Source organism: Bombus pascuorum, chromosome 10 (assembly GCF_905332965.1).
Source record: "Bombus pascuorum chromosome 10, iyBomPasc1.1, whole genome shotgun sequence".
NCBI lineage: Eukaryota > Metazoa > Arthropoda > Insecta > Hymenoptera > Apidae > Bombus > Bombus pascuorum.
Window position 1 is genome coordinate 13,555,614 of NC_083497.1, and position 15,506 is coordinate 13,571,119.

The 15,506-nt window shown below is 33.0% G+C and overlaps 4 protein-coding genes across 4 annotated transcripts in view; 3 read left to right on the plus strand and 1 right to left on the minus strand.

The window, feature by feature from the left end:
- Positions 1-15,506, minus strand: part of LOC132911091 (optineurin-like) — a 428,401-nt gene that overhangs the window by 168,346 nt on the left and 244,549 nt on the right. The window lies entirely within an intron of this gene.
- On the plus strand, positions 2,014-5,535 carry LOC132911087 (probable cytochrome P450 6a14). The gene is made up of 6 exons (XM_060967480.1): positions 2,014-2,151; positions 2,416-2,790; positions 3,919-4,441; positions 4,545-4,766; positions 4,845-5,096; positions 5,184-5,535. The coding sequence occupies exons 2-6, from the start codon at positions 2,461-2,463 to the stop codon at positions 5,345-5,347; spliced, it is 1,491 nt and encodes a 496-aa protein (XP_060823463.1). The 5' UTR covers positions 2,014-2,151; positions 2,416-2,460; the 3' UTR covers positions 5,348-5,535.
- Positions 7,294-10,937, plus strand: LOC132911083 (cytochrome P450 6a2-like). The gene is made up of 5 exons (XM_060967474.1): positions 7,294-8,124; positions 8,249-8,774; positions 8,890-9,111; positions 9,803-10,054; positions 10,255-10,937. The coding sequence occupies exons 1-5, from the start codon at positions 7,789-7,791 to the stop codon at positions 10,428-10,430; spliced, it is 1,512 nt and encodes a 503-aa protein (XP_060823457.1). The 5' UTR covers positions 7,294-7,788; the 3' UTR covers positions 10,431-10,937.
- On the plus strand, positions 11,765-15,050 carry LOC132911410 (cytochrome P450 6a2-like). The gene is made up of 5 exons (XM_060968027.1): positions 11,765-11,899; positions 13,281-13,794; positions 14,023-14,244; positions 14,418-14,669; positions 14,752-15,050. Exons 1-5 carry the CDS (start codon positions 11,765-11,767, stop codon positions 14,919-14,921), a joined length of 1,293 nt encoding a protein of 430 aa, XP_060824010.1. The 3' UTR covers positions 14,922-15,050.

Genomic DNA, 15,506 nt, shown 5'->3' on the forward strand with positions numbered 1-15,506 from the left:
ATAGGCTGTCGTGGAAATTTTACGCAGTGGAAGCTAATCTACATCTTCCTCCCTAAAGATTTCCGCAACATAGGGACTATGCCCGATATGTTCTGTGTAAATATTTTTGTGCGTTTACAATTTTTAGTATACGTATATATATATATATATACATATATTTATGTGCATACTAGAAACTATAAATATGATAGTATTTTGAAGAAATTGATGTATGACGAAATAAGAATCAGTATTTATTTATCAAAGTCTACTACAATTACGCATTTGACCTGATTTAAGCGGAAAACAACTTGTTCAGTGAAGTTGAATGATCGCTCTCTTATGACGTCTCTTTTGCAGAGGCAAAAAAGGAGGGCAAGAAAGAAGAAAGAAGAGAACTACTCTTACTATACGTAATTACGAGATACGATGTCTGACGTTTTCTGTACCAATTGATAATAGTAGATGTACGCATTTTGAATAAAATATTTCCTGCCTTTAATATATTTACTATATATATTTATGTTATATACATTTACAAATATTTAAACTAGAAACATGAGTTTTATACTTGTTTTATGTCGGAGCTTATGATAATATTCTTCCACATTTATAATTTATAATCCACAATGGTAATGCTAAACAATTAAATTGAATTCTGTCAAAAGTAAGTAAATGTTCGGATATCGCTTATGTATCGAAAGTAACGCAAGGCATGGCTTCAATGCAGTATCTCTTCATGGTAATTTTACGAGTCATAGCATTCTGCGTTCTGTAATGAACATTATCGAACTTGACCGATGATGATTCAATTTCGCGACGAATGGCATGATTACTGAACTTCAAACGTTTCCATAATTAGAAAGATTTATGTACATTGAGCACTACTCGATAAAAATGTAATGAAATATAGTATATGATAATTACATACGTAGAAGATCCCGATTGGAAATTAACACAACAATAATACGCCAATTCTTATGATATTCTCTAAACAAATGATTTTTTAAAATTTTGTTTACGTAGCTAAATTCTTCGTTTAAGAACGGGCAATTTTTACATTTAAGCCATTTTTCTAAATCTAATAGTTTAGAGGCTGCTTTGCCCCTTTAAAATGAATAAAAAGGTACGCGTCAGGTATCTTTTCACGAAGTACGTTATACATAAGTTTGATTAAAATTAGCAATTCACCTTTGGGAATGTTTCCTTATAATAATCCTTCCAAAAATCTATATTACAATAATTACAATAATTAATAAGGCCAGCTAATTGATAATACTAGCTAATTGATCTTCGGATAATCATGGCCAGGTTAGATGTATTTGTAAGAGAAGAATAATTAATTCTTTGAGTAATGAATTTTTTTGCATTGTAGGAAACATTGTTTTGTTCAACTATTATTAATACGAGGGTCGTTCAGAAAGTACTACCCGTTTACATATAGAAACTACATAAAACGATGCAGATAAAATACTTATAGAAGATTATCTAGCTTCGTTCGTGTATTAACTAAAGTCATACAAAATTTTGTGCTTAAATATTTAATATTGTCGTTTTATCACTCATATAAATTATCCATGTATATAATGCATACATTTCGATGGTTATATAAACTGGTTTGACAAGGCACAAAAAACAAGTCAAACAATATAACATTACTATAACTGTTCAAGTAGAGTTACAATTACAATATGCCAAAGTTACAAATCGAGAAATCTCTTTAAAGGGCATTTGTATTGTTGTTATTTCAAGACGGGTATTACTTTCTCTGGCGATCGTCGTAGAAACAGATGTCCCCTAATGATTCTGTAAAGAAAAGGTAATGCACTAAAAGGTAGGAATTGCTTTGCTAAAAATCAAAACAATATCGTGTTGTAAGTTAAGAACCAGTTGAACATTGTTGCGTGTACGTAATCATACGCAGAAAAAGATATTTCAAAGATCAGTAAACAAGGAAACATAAGCACAATGAAAATTTCCAGGAGAGGTTTGACGTCATTAATGTAGGGTGCATATATGGCGGGACTCGACAGCAAAAACAGCATTAACTAGTATCAGACAACGGCGGCACAGTGGTTAACACCCTAGTACTAATATCTAAGTACTAACTAAGTACTATAAAAGCGAGAGGAACGTTACAAAGTTAAGCAAAGTTACATCGATAAAGGAGAAGTACGGAAGAGATCAAAGTATTTGAATTAATAAATATTTTTAAATAATTCATTTATTTATGAATACCAATATATTTATAAAGTAGATGCATAGAAAGTGGAGCTATTCAATGCTTAAGCAAATAAATAAATAAATATTGTATAATTCTATTTTTCCAATTTTTATTAAGACAAGTTTCTGTTATATTCATTATCGAATCGAAAATATTGAGCTAAAGGAGAACACCGACTATACCAAATTACAATAATACGTTTCTTTTTTCAGAAAATCATTTTTTTTCGTCTCAACCAGTAACTGAAACAGAGAACCATGGCATATTATTTGATAATAACATGCGCTGTCGTTGCAGTATTTCTAGCTTATTATTATTATACATTAGTATTTAATTTCTGGAAGAAGCGCAAAATCTCAGGACCAACACCGGTATTCTTCTTTGGAAACGTCATAGACATCATGTTTTCAGGAATAGCTTTGCCACAATATATTAAAAGCCTCTACGAAACCTATACGGGTAGTATGATTGGGTTATACATGAGATCAACACCTGTATTAGTTTTAAAAGATCCGGAAATAATCAAGGATGTTCTCATCAAAGACTTCTCGAAATTCACTGACCGAGGATTTAACGTCCATGAAAGGGTATGTATACATACGTATATTATTATGAAAATTATTTTTAGAACTTTAGGGTACGTTTTGAGTCATTACGGCGAGCAAAGTAATATACGCAATATTTTTAACGTATTTAGATGTTTATCCATAAGATATAATTCATAAATAATACGGGTAGAAACAATTTAATAACATCTTCCTTAGATTTTGGATTATGTAAGTACTTCCAGCATTCTCATTTTATCATTTTTCTTACTTCTGAATATTCGCGGTCAGTTAGCAAGATAAAACTTGAATGACTTAGTGGCTAGCGACCGTGATAGCGTGAAAGTGATAATAAAAGTCTTCAGTTGAGGGCCAATTTAAATATAGTTATTATTTTTCCTCTTGTATTTAAATACCGAATCTTTTAGACGACAAATACCTCAGTGTCTTTCGTCTATTTCTTTTATTTTATTCGTTTCTTTACTTTTATTTATCTTTTCTGTTGAAATCAGTTGCAATGTATACGTTATACGAATTCTATCTTAGGTCAGTCTTGTTCATTAGCATTTCGAATGTTTGATATGTGTATACGATCGATATATTAAATCAACATACATGAATTTATTTATAGATGTATATCTCGCTAATTCGACCTTAATTTTATGAAACATAAATTAAAATGAATCTTAAATTTTACACTTGCTGTCAGGAGTACATATATGCACGCCAATTACAGAACTACGAAACACAATGCTACGTATAGAGAGGAGAGAATTCTTAATGTCGAAATTTTACTATATTAATAAGTAATTAAAATTAAATGTGGTTATATTAGAGTTAATTCCTATGTTCCGCTTTTACCAAACATATGTATGTAGTTATACCCATAGCACGATGTTTCCCTGTCAGCGGGGAACCATATTGACTTGTTCCACCATAATTAAAAATTTAAATAGCAGAAACGTTTTTAAATAAGAAAATGAAAGATAAAAACTACGTTACCATTTAATCTTTGTACCACATTTATCTTATTTATATTTATTTACATATCATTATCCATTATAATATACTATCATATGTTATCATATATTATCATAATTATACTTTATATTGTTACATAAGATAATAGCTAGTCGAATAGTCAAAATTTTCAAATTGCGTTGTTTACAGGTTGAACCATTATCGCAGCATTTGTTCAACTTGGAAGCTAAAAGATGGCGTCCATTGAGATCGAAGCTGACTGTGTTCGCATCTAGCAAATTGAAAAATATGTTCAATCTGATCATTGAATGCGCAAACTATTTCGAAAAATATCTGGATAAAATAGTTGCGCGGGGAGAGCCTGTCGATTTTCGTGAGATTACAGCAAAATTTACAACGGACGTGATAGGATCATGTGCCTTTGGGATCAACATGGGTGCACTGTCAGACGAAGAGTGCGAATTTCGTAAAATCGGCAAACAAATTTTTGAACCATCTTTGGAGGCGATAATACGAATGAAATTCAAACTGATGATGCCGAAACTGTACGACTTGTTGGGTTACATCGTGCCCGACAGAAGACTTGCTCCGTTCCTAACCAAGGTCGTCACAGATACTATGAAATACAGAAAAGAGAACAACGTGTATAGACCTGACTTTATACATACGCTTATGCAACTTAAGGAAGACCCAGAAAAGTTACACGATCTTGGTACGTTTAATAGCGTAGTTTACAAAAAATTTGATAAAATATATTCGTTAGATATTTGTTAGATAGGTAAAATTATGACACAATATTAAATCGTATTTTACAGAATTAACAGACTCTTTGATAACCGCGCAAGCTTACGTTTTCTTTGCTGCTGGTTTTGAAACTGGCTCGACGACAATGAGCAATGCACTTTACGAACTCGCGCTGAATCCCAAAATTCAAGAGAAGTTACGCGAAGAAATCAACGAACATTATGAGAAACACAACGGAGAGTTAAATTACGAGCATATTAAAGATATGGAATACTTGGACAAAGTATTTAAAGGTATGCGTATAACTTTGCTTTGAGAGGAAAAATGAAAAATGAATAAAGTGACTTTCTTTTTTCAATTTATTCCTATAGAAACATTAAGGATGTATCCACCAGGAACTCTGATACCAAGAAAATCAAATTCTGAATATATCTTCCGAGATCCACAAATCAGTATACCAAAGGGTGTGATGATATGGATTCCCGTATACGCGATTCATCGTGATCCCGAAATTTATCCGAATCCTGATGTTTTTAATCCCGAAAATTTCACCCCTGATGCCATTCATGCTCGACATCCGATGCATTATTTACCATTCGGCAATGGACCAAGAAATTGTATTGGTACGTTGACGACTACTAGAATTATTAAGAGAAAAGAATTTCAACTTCATACAAATTTCAAACACGCATATAAAACTTTTCTTTTAGGTGAACGTTTTGCTGTTTATCAAACCAAAATAGGTATAATCACGATTCTTCGCAAGTATAAAGTGGACGTTTGCGAGAAAACTATGATTCCTTATCAATTTGACCCGAGTGCATTTCTCCTAGCTCCAAAAGGAGGGATCTGTTTGAAGATAACAAAAATATAAACGTAATTCAAAATTATGATGGCTTTTTAACATATATCGATTGTAATCGTCCAATTAAAATCGACGTCCAGTGCGCTTTCTAAGAAAGCAATTTATAGTACATTATATATTAATTTATGCTTTATATTTATATTTTATATAGTTACATTTTATAATTTTACATATTTATATTTTAATAATAAATAAGCAATACATATATCCGTAGTATAGTAATCCTTAAACCTATCATGTTTTGCATGCATCGCGATATGCCACAGGGACAAATGCTCTTTATCGCTCACAGTCGCACGATGATGTTTTGTTTGTATGCGTGACAATTTCCAGCGATACATGTGCTTAACTCTACGATTGTATCGAGTCTGTTAAAAACAACCAATCGAGCTCTTATTCCTTCCATAGGACCTTTTTCCATCTCTGCACAGTACTTACGTGCCTTCCAACAGTATAAAGTATAACTGACTGTAATTTACCAGATCATTATAATTAGAATCAATAAATAGTTTCGAACCTGACCGATTTCAAAAAAAGGAATTTGCGAAGCTATCTCATAAGCAACGAATTTCCCTCTTTCTCTCTCTCTCTCTCTCTCTCTGCCTTATACAGATAAAATATTCTCCGAAATATTATTCATAAATATTCTACCTGAGAAAGTAGAATTTTTCTTAATTAGTGCAATTTTTCTTTAATATTTTTAGGTATAATTCATATTTCCAAATGTCGTAAAATATACAGATCTTACTTTTACATTTCTAAGATCTAAATACTCAGATCTTAGTTTTACATTCCTTAAATTTCTCAAAGTAGGAGTTTATTTTTATATTCAATTAAGTTTTACATTTAATAATTTAGTTGGTGATGTATCAAATCGTTATAATTGCAACGTAATCACATATGAACACAATTGACAAACAAATACGTTTTTCTTAATGCATATCACATTAATAAGGATATAAGCAACAATAAGAGATTTAGCACATTAATGTGCGGTTAGCCGCGATCATTTTCAGAAACTACCGGGAGGGAAACAACTACTACGAACATTTGCAAGTCACCATGAACGATAACTGCAACGACGGTGAAGGTATAAGTAACAGACTTTCTACTATGGGAGTCAGTTGCATGTAAAAACGTGTTTCGGACGTACCTGCGTAACTTTCTCCTTTACTACCGAATAACGCAAATAGCACGTAAGTCGATTTATATTTTTACTTAGTTGTAAATTTGTTATGCGATATGTGTGGCAAACAACGTGAGATTTCCCTCATTCTCAAGTAATTTATTAAACTTCCAGTTACATTTCTCGTTCGTCTACATTTATGATCTACTTTTCGAATCATCAAGCTTAACATCTCTCATATTTAACATTTAGGCTTAAAACCTACTCGCTCAAACTCTCTTATATTCCTTTTAAGCTCAATAACATACAAATTCAAATAGAAATATAAAATAAGAAACTCTAACAATATAAAATGTAAGAATGCAGGAATATAATATAAAACTTAAATTGATATTAAATTAATTAACATTTCAAATCAACTAGGAATTCATTTATCGACTTGCTTCTTCGATTTTGTTTACCGCAAAATTTGCTAATAAATATATACTTAACGAACGATTATTCATAAAATCGATATTCGTCAAATTTAATCATAAGTCTTTATCGAAATCTAAATTCTACAAGCAGTACTTCAAACGATTACCATTATTATCACACAAACATTATCTCCTAAAAAGCTAATTACTCTAACTATAATAGTACTTATCACCCTAACTTGTCAAATTTTCTTTCTAGACGGCTCTACCTGCATAAGATATTTTTAAAATAATGTGACACCCATCTGCCTATTTTTAGAATAATTTTACTGCATTTTAATTACTATGTACATTATTCAGTCTCATGCAGAAATATTTATTACATCATTTTCAAAATTAAATTAAATAACACTATAAAGGAGGAGGTTCTCATTGTTTTATCTAATTCATGACTCGTAGTAATTTTTTGTTATTTGTAAATTGCTGTCGTCAAATTTAGCGTCATTTGCTTAAAACATTTTTTTTTATTCTCTATAAACTAGAGAGTTAAAATGATTTAATTTGCTCGATATATGGGTAGTACCTCGATTATTCAAACATTTTTCGCGCCGGTCGACGTCTGATTTATTCTACTATCTGTCTGATCTCATTTTCTCAAACATAAATACTCTTCGTTCGCACTTATCTTAAAGAGCTATTTATCTACTTGACTACAAAAAAAAAAAATAATTTTTCATACATGTAAATGTTACTTATTATATCAAGTCTAATAACAGTTATCTATTTTACAAAACTTAATACACAGTATCATACATATTCGATATAAAATAATATAATAATCGTTAGAAATCTTCAACGTAACATCTTTAAAATAGTTTGCAATTACCGATTTCAGATCATCGAGCAAAATGATGAACTATTTCGAGTTTCTATGCGGCATAACCGCATTACTTCTTGCTTTCTACTATTATGCCACACTGACTTTCAATTTCTGGAAAAGTCGCGGAGTAGTTGGGCCACAACCTCTACCATTCCTTGGTAACACCAATGAACTTATGTTCGCGAGAAAATCATTGCCTCGTTATCTCAAGGAAATTTACGATACCTATAAAAACGAACCAATGGTTGGTTTGTTCATGAGAAGATCGCCTCTGCTTGTTGTGCAAGATCCAGAATTCATCAAGGACGTTTTAATCAGGGACTTCGCCAAATTTGCGGATCGAGGATTCAATGTTTATGAAAGGGTAAGCGAAATTATATTAAGTCGGATCTTCAGAAATAAATCAATACAATCCTTCGTGCAGTAAACAAGTCCAATTTTAGCTCGATATATTGTATAACTTAATTTTTAAATTAATTAATCCATAGACGGAACCGCTATCTCAAAGTATCTTCAACTTAGAATCAGAAAAATGGCGACCATTGAGAACTATGTTTTCGCCGCTATTCACAGTTGGCAAGTTACGAGAAATGTTTTACCTTATAATCGAGTGCTCGCAGCACTTAGAGAAATATTTGGGCAAGCGTGTGGAGAAAGGGGAGCCCATTGAATGTTGCGAGGTAACGGCAAAATTCACTACAGACGTAATTGGCACTTGCGTCTTTGGTATCGAGATGAGCGCAATGGTGGACGAAGACAGCGAATTCCGTAAAATGGGCAGGGGATTATTCGCTGTGAATCTGGAAAACGTCGCACGACACAAGATGAAATTATTCATGCCAAAGCTGTACCGTTTGCTCGGTTATATAATACCCGATCGAAAGTTTGCACCGTTCTTTACAAAAATTGTGACTGACACTATAAAGTACAGAAAGGAGAACAACATCTTTAGGCCAGACGTCATCAACATGCTGATGGAGGTACAGAGACATCCGGAGAAGTTTGAAAACATCGGTATGTCTCACAGACAATTAATTCTATAACAATGATTCATTTGCCAAATAGATCTAAAACGGATGAACATTTGTTCATCGATGTAAATTGATCGCGTGATCGCAATTCTTTTCAGAATTGACAGATTCGCTACTCACAGCGCAGGCATTCATATTCTTCGCAGCGGGTTTTGAAACTTCCTCTATGACTATGAGCAACGCTCTTTACGAATTAGCTTTGAATCAAGACATACAAGACAAGCTTCGAGAGGAAATCAGAGAGCATTGTTGCAAGAATGATGAAGAGTTGAAATTCGAAGATATGAAAGAAATGCAATATTTGGAGAAAATATTCAAAGGTATTTTTAATTATTCTTTAATTCTAACTTTATCTAATCGAATCTGTTTCCAATTAATACGATATGTAGGAATACAACAATATTACACGTATAGACACAAATATTCTTACACAGACACCTACACAGGCATTTGAACAGGACACTTACACAGGTCATACTCATTACTGTATAGAGAATAAGGTTCAAAATATTTATGGGATCATGGGTCAGTACCTACGTCTAGTCTGAGAGTAACTGGCCAACTGTTAACAATTCTTGCATACTTTGTTAATTATATCACTCGCTTATATACATTTGGTTCTGTAGTTCTGTTTAATAAATATCACTGAATATTATTTTAACATAAACATTGTGTCTTCCACAGATTATTAACTTTAAGATTAAATTCTAACACGATATATCTACGATGTCTAATGAAATTTTATATTTATACATTGATATTATTAGATTACCATAATTCAGGTATGCAACACACACGCATACAAATATGACGCGTTATCGTCTATTAATCAAATATTACTTTAGATTTTATTAATTATATCGTTGCTATCGATATCATACATTTCTAATCTAATCTTTAATTCTTTCGACAAACTATTTTTTTAATTCCATCGACAACTCTAACATACTTTCGTAGATTTACATTTTTTAACAAACGTACGAATTCTAGTGATTTATTCTTTTTTTACAGAAACGTTGAGAATGTATCCACCGGGAGCATTCTTATCGCGGAGAACGAAATCGAGCTACACCTTTAATAATACGAAAGTTACGATACCACAGGGAACACTTGTATGGATACCAGTGTTTGCGATTCATCGTGACCCAGATATTTATCCGAATCCTGATACATTTGATCCAGAAAGGTTCAATGAAGACGCCATGGCTGCCCGACACCCCATGCATTATTTACCATTTGGCGATGGTCCAAGGAATTGCATTGGTATGTAAATTACATGACCATTTGTATTTTTGCATGATTTAAAAAGTTTAGAATGGATTAGGAAAGAAAAATGAAAAATATTTAATATTAATAATCTATTGTTCCTTTCTACTTCCATCTGTAACTTGTTAAATTCACTCCTCAATGAATTACAAATATTCACAACTATTGATCAATTTTTCGTACTGTATTATTTCTAGGTGCACGTTTCGCAAACTATGAAACCAAAGTTGGACTAATTACGATTCTTCGTAACCACAAGGTAGAAGTCTGCGATAAGACAATAATTCCCTACAAATTTGATCCAGGTGCATTTGTGTCAGCACCAAAAGGAGGAATATATTTGAAGATAACGAAAATACAAAGCGAGTGCTGAAAAATTCTGTTGAATAATTTTTAGATCTGCTCAAGCAACGTATATTTATGTAAATTTCGCAAAAAACTACTTCGTGTTACGGATATGCAAATAGTCGTTTCTAGTCAAAAGACATAGATATGCGTATTCTTGTTATTTAGATTACAATCGTCGTTCTAGTAATCTGTTTATTCCAGTAACGTATAAATTTTCATCTCTTTATTGTAAATTTAAACATCATTTTATATATCCATATTTTGTCCATTGTTTCATACTTAACCATAAAGTAGGATTAGAATTAAATAACTTATACCGTTATTGATGTAAATGAAAACTGTAATCTGAAAAATTTGCGAGATTTGTGATTAATAAACAAAATAAGTGTTTTTGCCTATTTTAGAGAATTTCTAAAAATTTGAAACATGTAAATCAATAATTGATCTTGAAAATTATTTGGTAAATATCGATATCTTACCCATTTCAGCTATTTCGATGATCTTTGAGCGTGTTGAAGAAATTTTGATAAAGAAGTTTTAATTTAATTTTTATTAATATCTCAAACATGCTGATAATTGTGCATCCATGGCAATTTATTAAAAAGTTGAGAAGCAAAAATATAAAATACGAGAAGGTGGGAAACTGACTCGTAGCTACTATCGTTATTATCATTATTTAAGAGAATTATATTTACGTTGCTTTTTCTTCCAGTTGCGGGGAGACGCGTTCGCGAGGTAGCGCGTCAACGGGAGTCGTAAATTCCCGTTACGATTGTAACAATCGACACCACGAACAGGTCGATCCTCTAATTTCTTGTAGGATAATAGGAGTATTTGATGTAGAATAAAACTGTAATCAACAGTTCTATAATATTTATATTTTCAACAACTTCTTACACTTAACGTTACGCCGTTTCGGAAGGTATATTTGTTGTAGGTGATTGTCAGTTGTAGACTTGGTATTTGAGTCGTAGAAGCAGAAAGTTGATGGAACTGATGTCGTGTAAACCGTTGAGATGACTGGTCTAAAGTTGTAGCAACAGTTGAGATGAGTACATCGATGACAAGACTTGGCAACAGTTGAGATGAGTGCACTATCGAGAGGACTTAGCAACAGTTGAGATGAGTGCACTATCGAGAGGACTTAGCAACAGTTGAAATGAGTGCACTATCGAGAGGACTGCTCTAGGGATGTAGCAACAGTAGAGATGACTGCATTCTTGAGAGGACCAGTAGAGATGACTGCATCGATGATAGGACTAGTAGAGTCGAGATGAGTGCACTATCGAGAGGACTTAGCAACAGTTGAAATGAGTGCACGATCGAGAGGACTGCTCTAGAGATGTAGAAACAGTAGAGATGACTGCATTCTTGAGAGGACCAGTAGAGATGACTGCATTCTTGAGAGGACCAGTAGAGATGACTGCATTCTTGAGAGGACCAGTAGAGATGACTGCATTCTTGAGAGGACCAGTAGAGATGACTGCACTAAGGGTGAAGGAACAGTTGAGATGACTGCATCGATGATAGGACTAGTAGAGTTGAAATGAGTGCACTATCGAGAGGACTGCTCTAGGGATGTAGCAACAGTAGGGATGACTGTATTCTTGCGAGGACCAGTAGAGATGACTGCACTAAGGGTGAAGGAACAGTTGAGATGAGTGCATCGATGATAGGACTAGTAGAGTCGAGATGAGTGCACTATCGAGAGGACTGCTCTAGAGATGTAGCAACAGTAGAGATGACTGCATTCTTGAGAGGACCAGTAGAGATGACTGCACTAAGGGTGAAGGAACAGCTGAGATGACTGCATCGATGATAGGACTAATTGAGTTGAAATGAGTGCACTATCGAGAGGACTGCTCTAGGGATGTAGCAACAGTAGAGATGACTGCATTCTTGAGAGGACCAGTAGAGATAACTGTACTAAGGGTGAAGGGACAGTTGAGATGACTGCATCGATGATAGAACTAGTAGAGTTGAAATGAGTGCACTATCGAGAGAACTGCTGCTCTACGGATGTAGGAACAGTAGAGATGACTGCACAAAGGTTGTAAGAACAGCAAAGACCCGTCTCGTGTTATTACGGAGGAAAGCTCGGTGTGGTTGTGCCTTTTTGAACTAAGAACGCGGATTCGTGTGTGGGTCTTGGCTGCCAGAGCATGAGGGACGTCGCACGGACCATCTCACGCGACATAACATACGTATTACATATTATTTAAGCAAAGATTAGATTGACGTAAATAACACCAATAACAAAATTGTTAATGATTGTAGTAAAAATGAATTTCTTGTTCTATGAAATTCAGTCTAATGTTCTACCACAACGGATCGTCAATTTCCTTTACCGAATGAATCACTTCTTCTTATCAATTCACAAAATGTGTCAATTCGATACATATACTTTCACTTCTAGAATTTTCTATAGATAAAATTAGTGGCGTGAATTCAATTGCAGAGCCTCGATATCGTTCCACCAATACCCAGTGTTTCTCTCAAATTTTGTTAATAAATATTCAGATCTATGCGTTTATATAACATTGTTTCCTGGTTTATATACATATTACAGATTTTAAAAGAAATGACATCCTGAATGCATTATAAATGCTACTTTTAATTACGAAACAAACCGCTGACAAATACAAAGAGAATTGCAATTTTATTGACGGTACCTATGTAATTATGAAAAACAGATTATTAAACGTGTGTATTTGTATTTTACACATAAACGATACAATTCCACAAATATTTGTTATCATTACCTGTAACAGATTTAATTTCTGTTTTCAAGAAGACGATGTGCAGTGTATTAAAAGAAAATCGGTATGACTAAGATTTCGCGAAATTTCAAACGTAAACATCTGATAAAAAAAAGGTAGCTTTGTATGAATCTAATTCAGAAGCGAGAAGATGGAGGCCTTTGCGAACGAAATTCTCACCAATATTTACTTCCGGTAAAATAAGGGAAATGTTTCCCCTGATATTAGAGTGTGCGGAAAATTTGGAACAATGTTTGGAGAAGATTATAGAAAAAGGAGGCTTCATGGATTGCCACGAAGTAGCAGCGAGATTCTTTACTGACATTATTGGAAGCTGTGTTTTTGGTATCAACATGAATGCACTGTCGGACGAAGAGTGTGAATTTCGAAAAATAGGAAGAAAAATCTTTGATCAAAATTCGAAATCGATCATCAGGGTAACCTTCCGAGAAAATTTTCCATGGTTGTATAACTTTCTTTGGTTCTTGATACCACGATCGGAAATAACTAAATTTGCTACAAAACTGGTCGCGGATATCATGAAATATAGAGAAGAAAATAATATAGTTAGGCCGGATTTTTTAAACATGCTGATGGAACTGAAGAAGCATGAAAAATTAGAGGATATCGGTAAGTCAATTAATTGTATCTTTAAATGGGTTTTAAATTACTCAGACATCGTTATGCAAGAATTAATGATAAATTGAAATTGGGCAACTGCTTAATTACACAACTGCGTTTAATATAGATAACACTGTAGCGCAGAATACTGATGAATTATTAATTAGAGTAGTACAATATGATTAATTCATTATAATATATATTTCATATTTTATGAAATTTTGCGAAATTTTATAGAGTTAACGGACACAATTCTCGCTGCGCAAGCTTTCATTTTCTTCGCGGCTGGTTTCGAAACGTCTTCGACTACAATATCGCACGCACTTTACGAAATGGCCCTGAACCCTGATATACAAGATAAACTTAGGAAAGAAATCATAGAATTCTATGTCAAAACTAATGGAAACCTGAAATACGAACAAATCAAAGAAATGAAATACTTGGACAAAATACTCAAGGGTACGTTGTTGTTAAACATTTTATTAATAATTTAACTGCGAATGTTCATGCATTTAACCCCCAATTAGCGAGTGAAGTCAGTTACTAAATATTAAAATTATGCCATAAAAATTGTAGAAATAAAAATATCTATCCACGTATTAAAATTACGCGTATCTGCCTTTGTTAAACAGAAACGCTTAGAAAGTATTCAGCAGCAGCGCACCTAAGGCGACGATGCAATGCTGATTATACCTTTAGTGGTACAAAGGTAACGATTCCTAAGGGTACCGAAGTACTTATTCCCGTGTATGCGATTCAAAGGGATTCCAATATCTATCCGGATCCTGAGAAATTTGATCCAGAAAGATTTAACGAAGACGCAGTAGCTGCGAGACATCTGATGTGCTATTTACCGTTTGGCGATGGACCAAGAAATTGCATTGGTAAAGCAAGGAGAGATATTGAATTAAATAATTGTTCTTAATTTGTTCTGTGTACATGTAACGAATTTAATTATTGTTTCAGGAGCACGTTTTGCGATTTATCAAACTAAAATTGGACTGATAAAAATATTACACAAGTTCAAAGTTGATGTTTGCGAAAAGACAATAACTACTTATGTACATGATCCGAATTCCTTTATATTGTTTCCCAATGGCGGAATTCACTTGAAATTAAGCAAAGTAGAAAATTGAATTAATTACTTGAACGGTACCTATTCATAGATTTTAACTAAACATAACGTAACATATTTTTTATTTGTCGCTTCAAGATTTTATATTTTGTACTTTTTGACTATTCTATAATAAAAGAAATTATAAAAATGTATTAAGCTTTCGACCACTTCTAACCCTTTATCTATGAAGAAATTGATAAAAATACTGTTTATTATTGTTCTAATTATTGCTATCGTATTTGTAAATATGAAATAATATTTTTTAATAAATTCAAATAATTACTATAATTTGTAGTAAACGTGCTTCTACAAACTTATTATCTATAACGGATCTATTTCAACAATGTAATGAAATATTAGAAAAATGTTTTCTCCAAAAATCTGGCGAATCTGACGAATCCATACATATTGTATTACTAGAATCACGTTATAGTACTAGAGAAATTAATGGGAATAGAAAGACTAGATATTTCCAACTATGGAAATGTTTTTTTCCTTGAGAGAATGACATTTTCTTTTTGCATGATATGCACTTAAATAAACGCTATGGAATCCGGGTTTAGTAGGAAAAATGTCGACATCCTGGAGTCTAATCTACTAACGG

What these genes read in the sequence shown, in the direction of transcription:
- LOC132911087 (XM_060967480.1), top strand. Translation starts at nt 2,461, where the DNA reads ATGGCATATTATTTGATAATAACATGCGCTGTCGTTGCAGTATTTCTA. An exon ending in GATTTAACGTCCATGAAAGG is followed by an intron (nt 2,791 to 3,918) that starts GTATGTATACAT and finishes CGTTGTTTACAG; the next exon opens with GTTGAACCATTATCGCAGCA. An exon ending in TGGACCAAGAAATTGTATTG is followed by an intron (nt 5,097 to 5,183) that starts GTACGTTGACGA and finishes CTTTTCTTTTAG; the next exon opens with GTGAACGTTTTGCTGTTTAT.
- LOC132911083 (XM_060967474.1), top strand. Translation starts at nt 7,789, where the DNA reads ATGATGAACTATTTCGAGTTTCTATGCGGCATAACCGCATTACTTCTT. An exon ending in GGAGAAGTTTGAAAACATCG is followed by an intron (nt 8,775 to 8,889) that starts GTATGTCTCACA and finishes AATTCTTTTCAG; the next exon opens with AATTGACAGATTCGCTACTC. An exon ending in TGGTCCAAGGAATTGCATTG is followed by an intron (nt 10,055 to 10,254) that starts GTATGTAAATTA and finishes TATTATTTCTAG; the next exon opens with GTGCACGTTTCGCAAACTAT.
- LOC132911410 (XM_060968027.1), top strand. Translation starts at nt 11,765, where the DNA reads ATGACTGCATTCTTGAGAGGACCAGTAGAGATGACTGCATTCTTGAGA. An exon ending in TGAAAAATTAGAGGATATCG is followed by an intron (nt 13,795 to 14,022) that starts GTAAGTCAATTA and finishes GAAATTTTATAG; the next exon opens with AGTTAACGGACACAATTCTC. An exon ending in TGGACCAAGAAATTGCATTG is followed by an intron (nt 14,670 to 14,751) that starts GTAAAGCAAGGA and finishes TTATTGTTTCAG; the next exon opens with GAGCACGTTTTGCGATTTAT.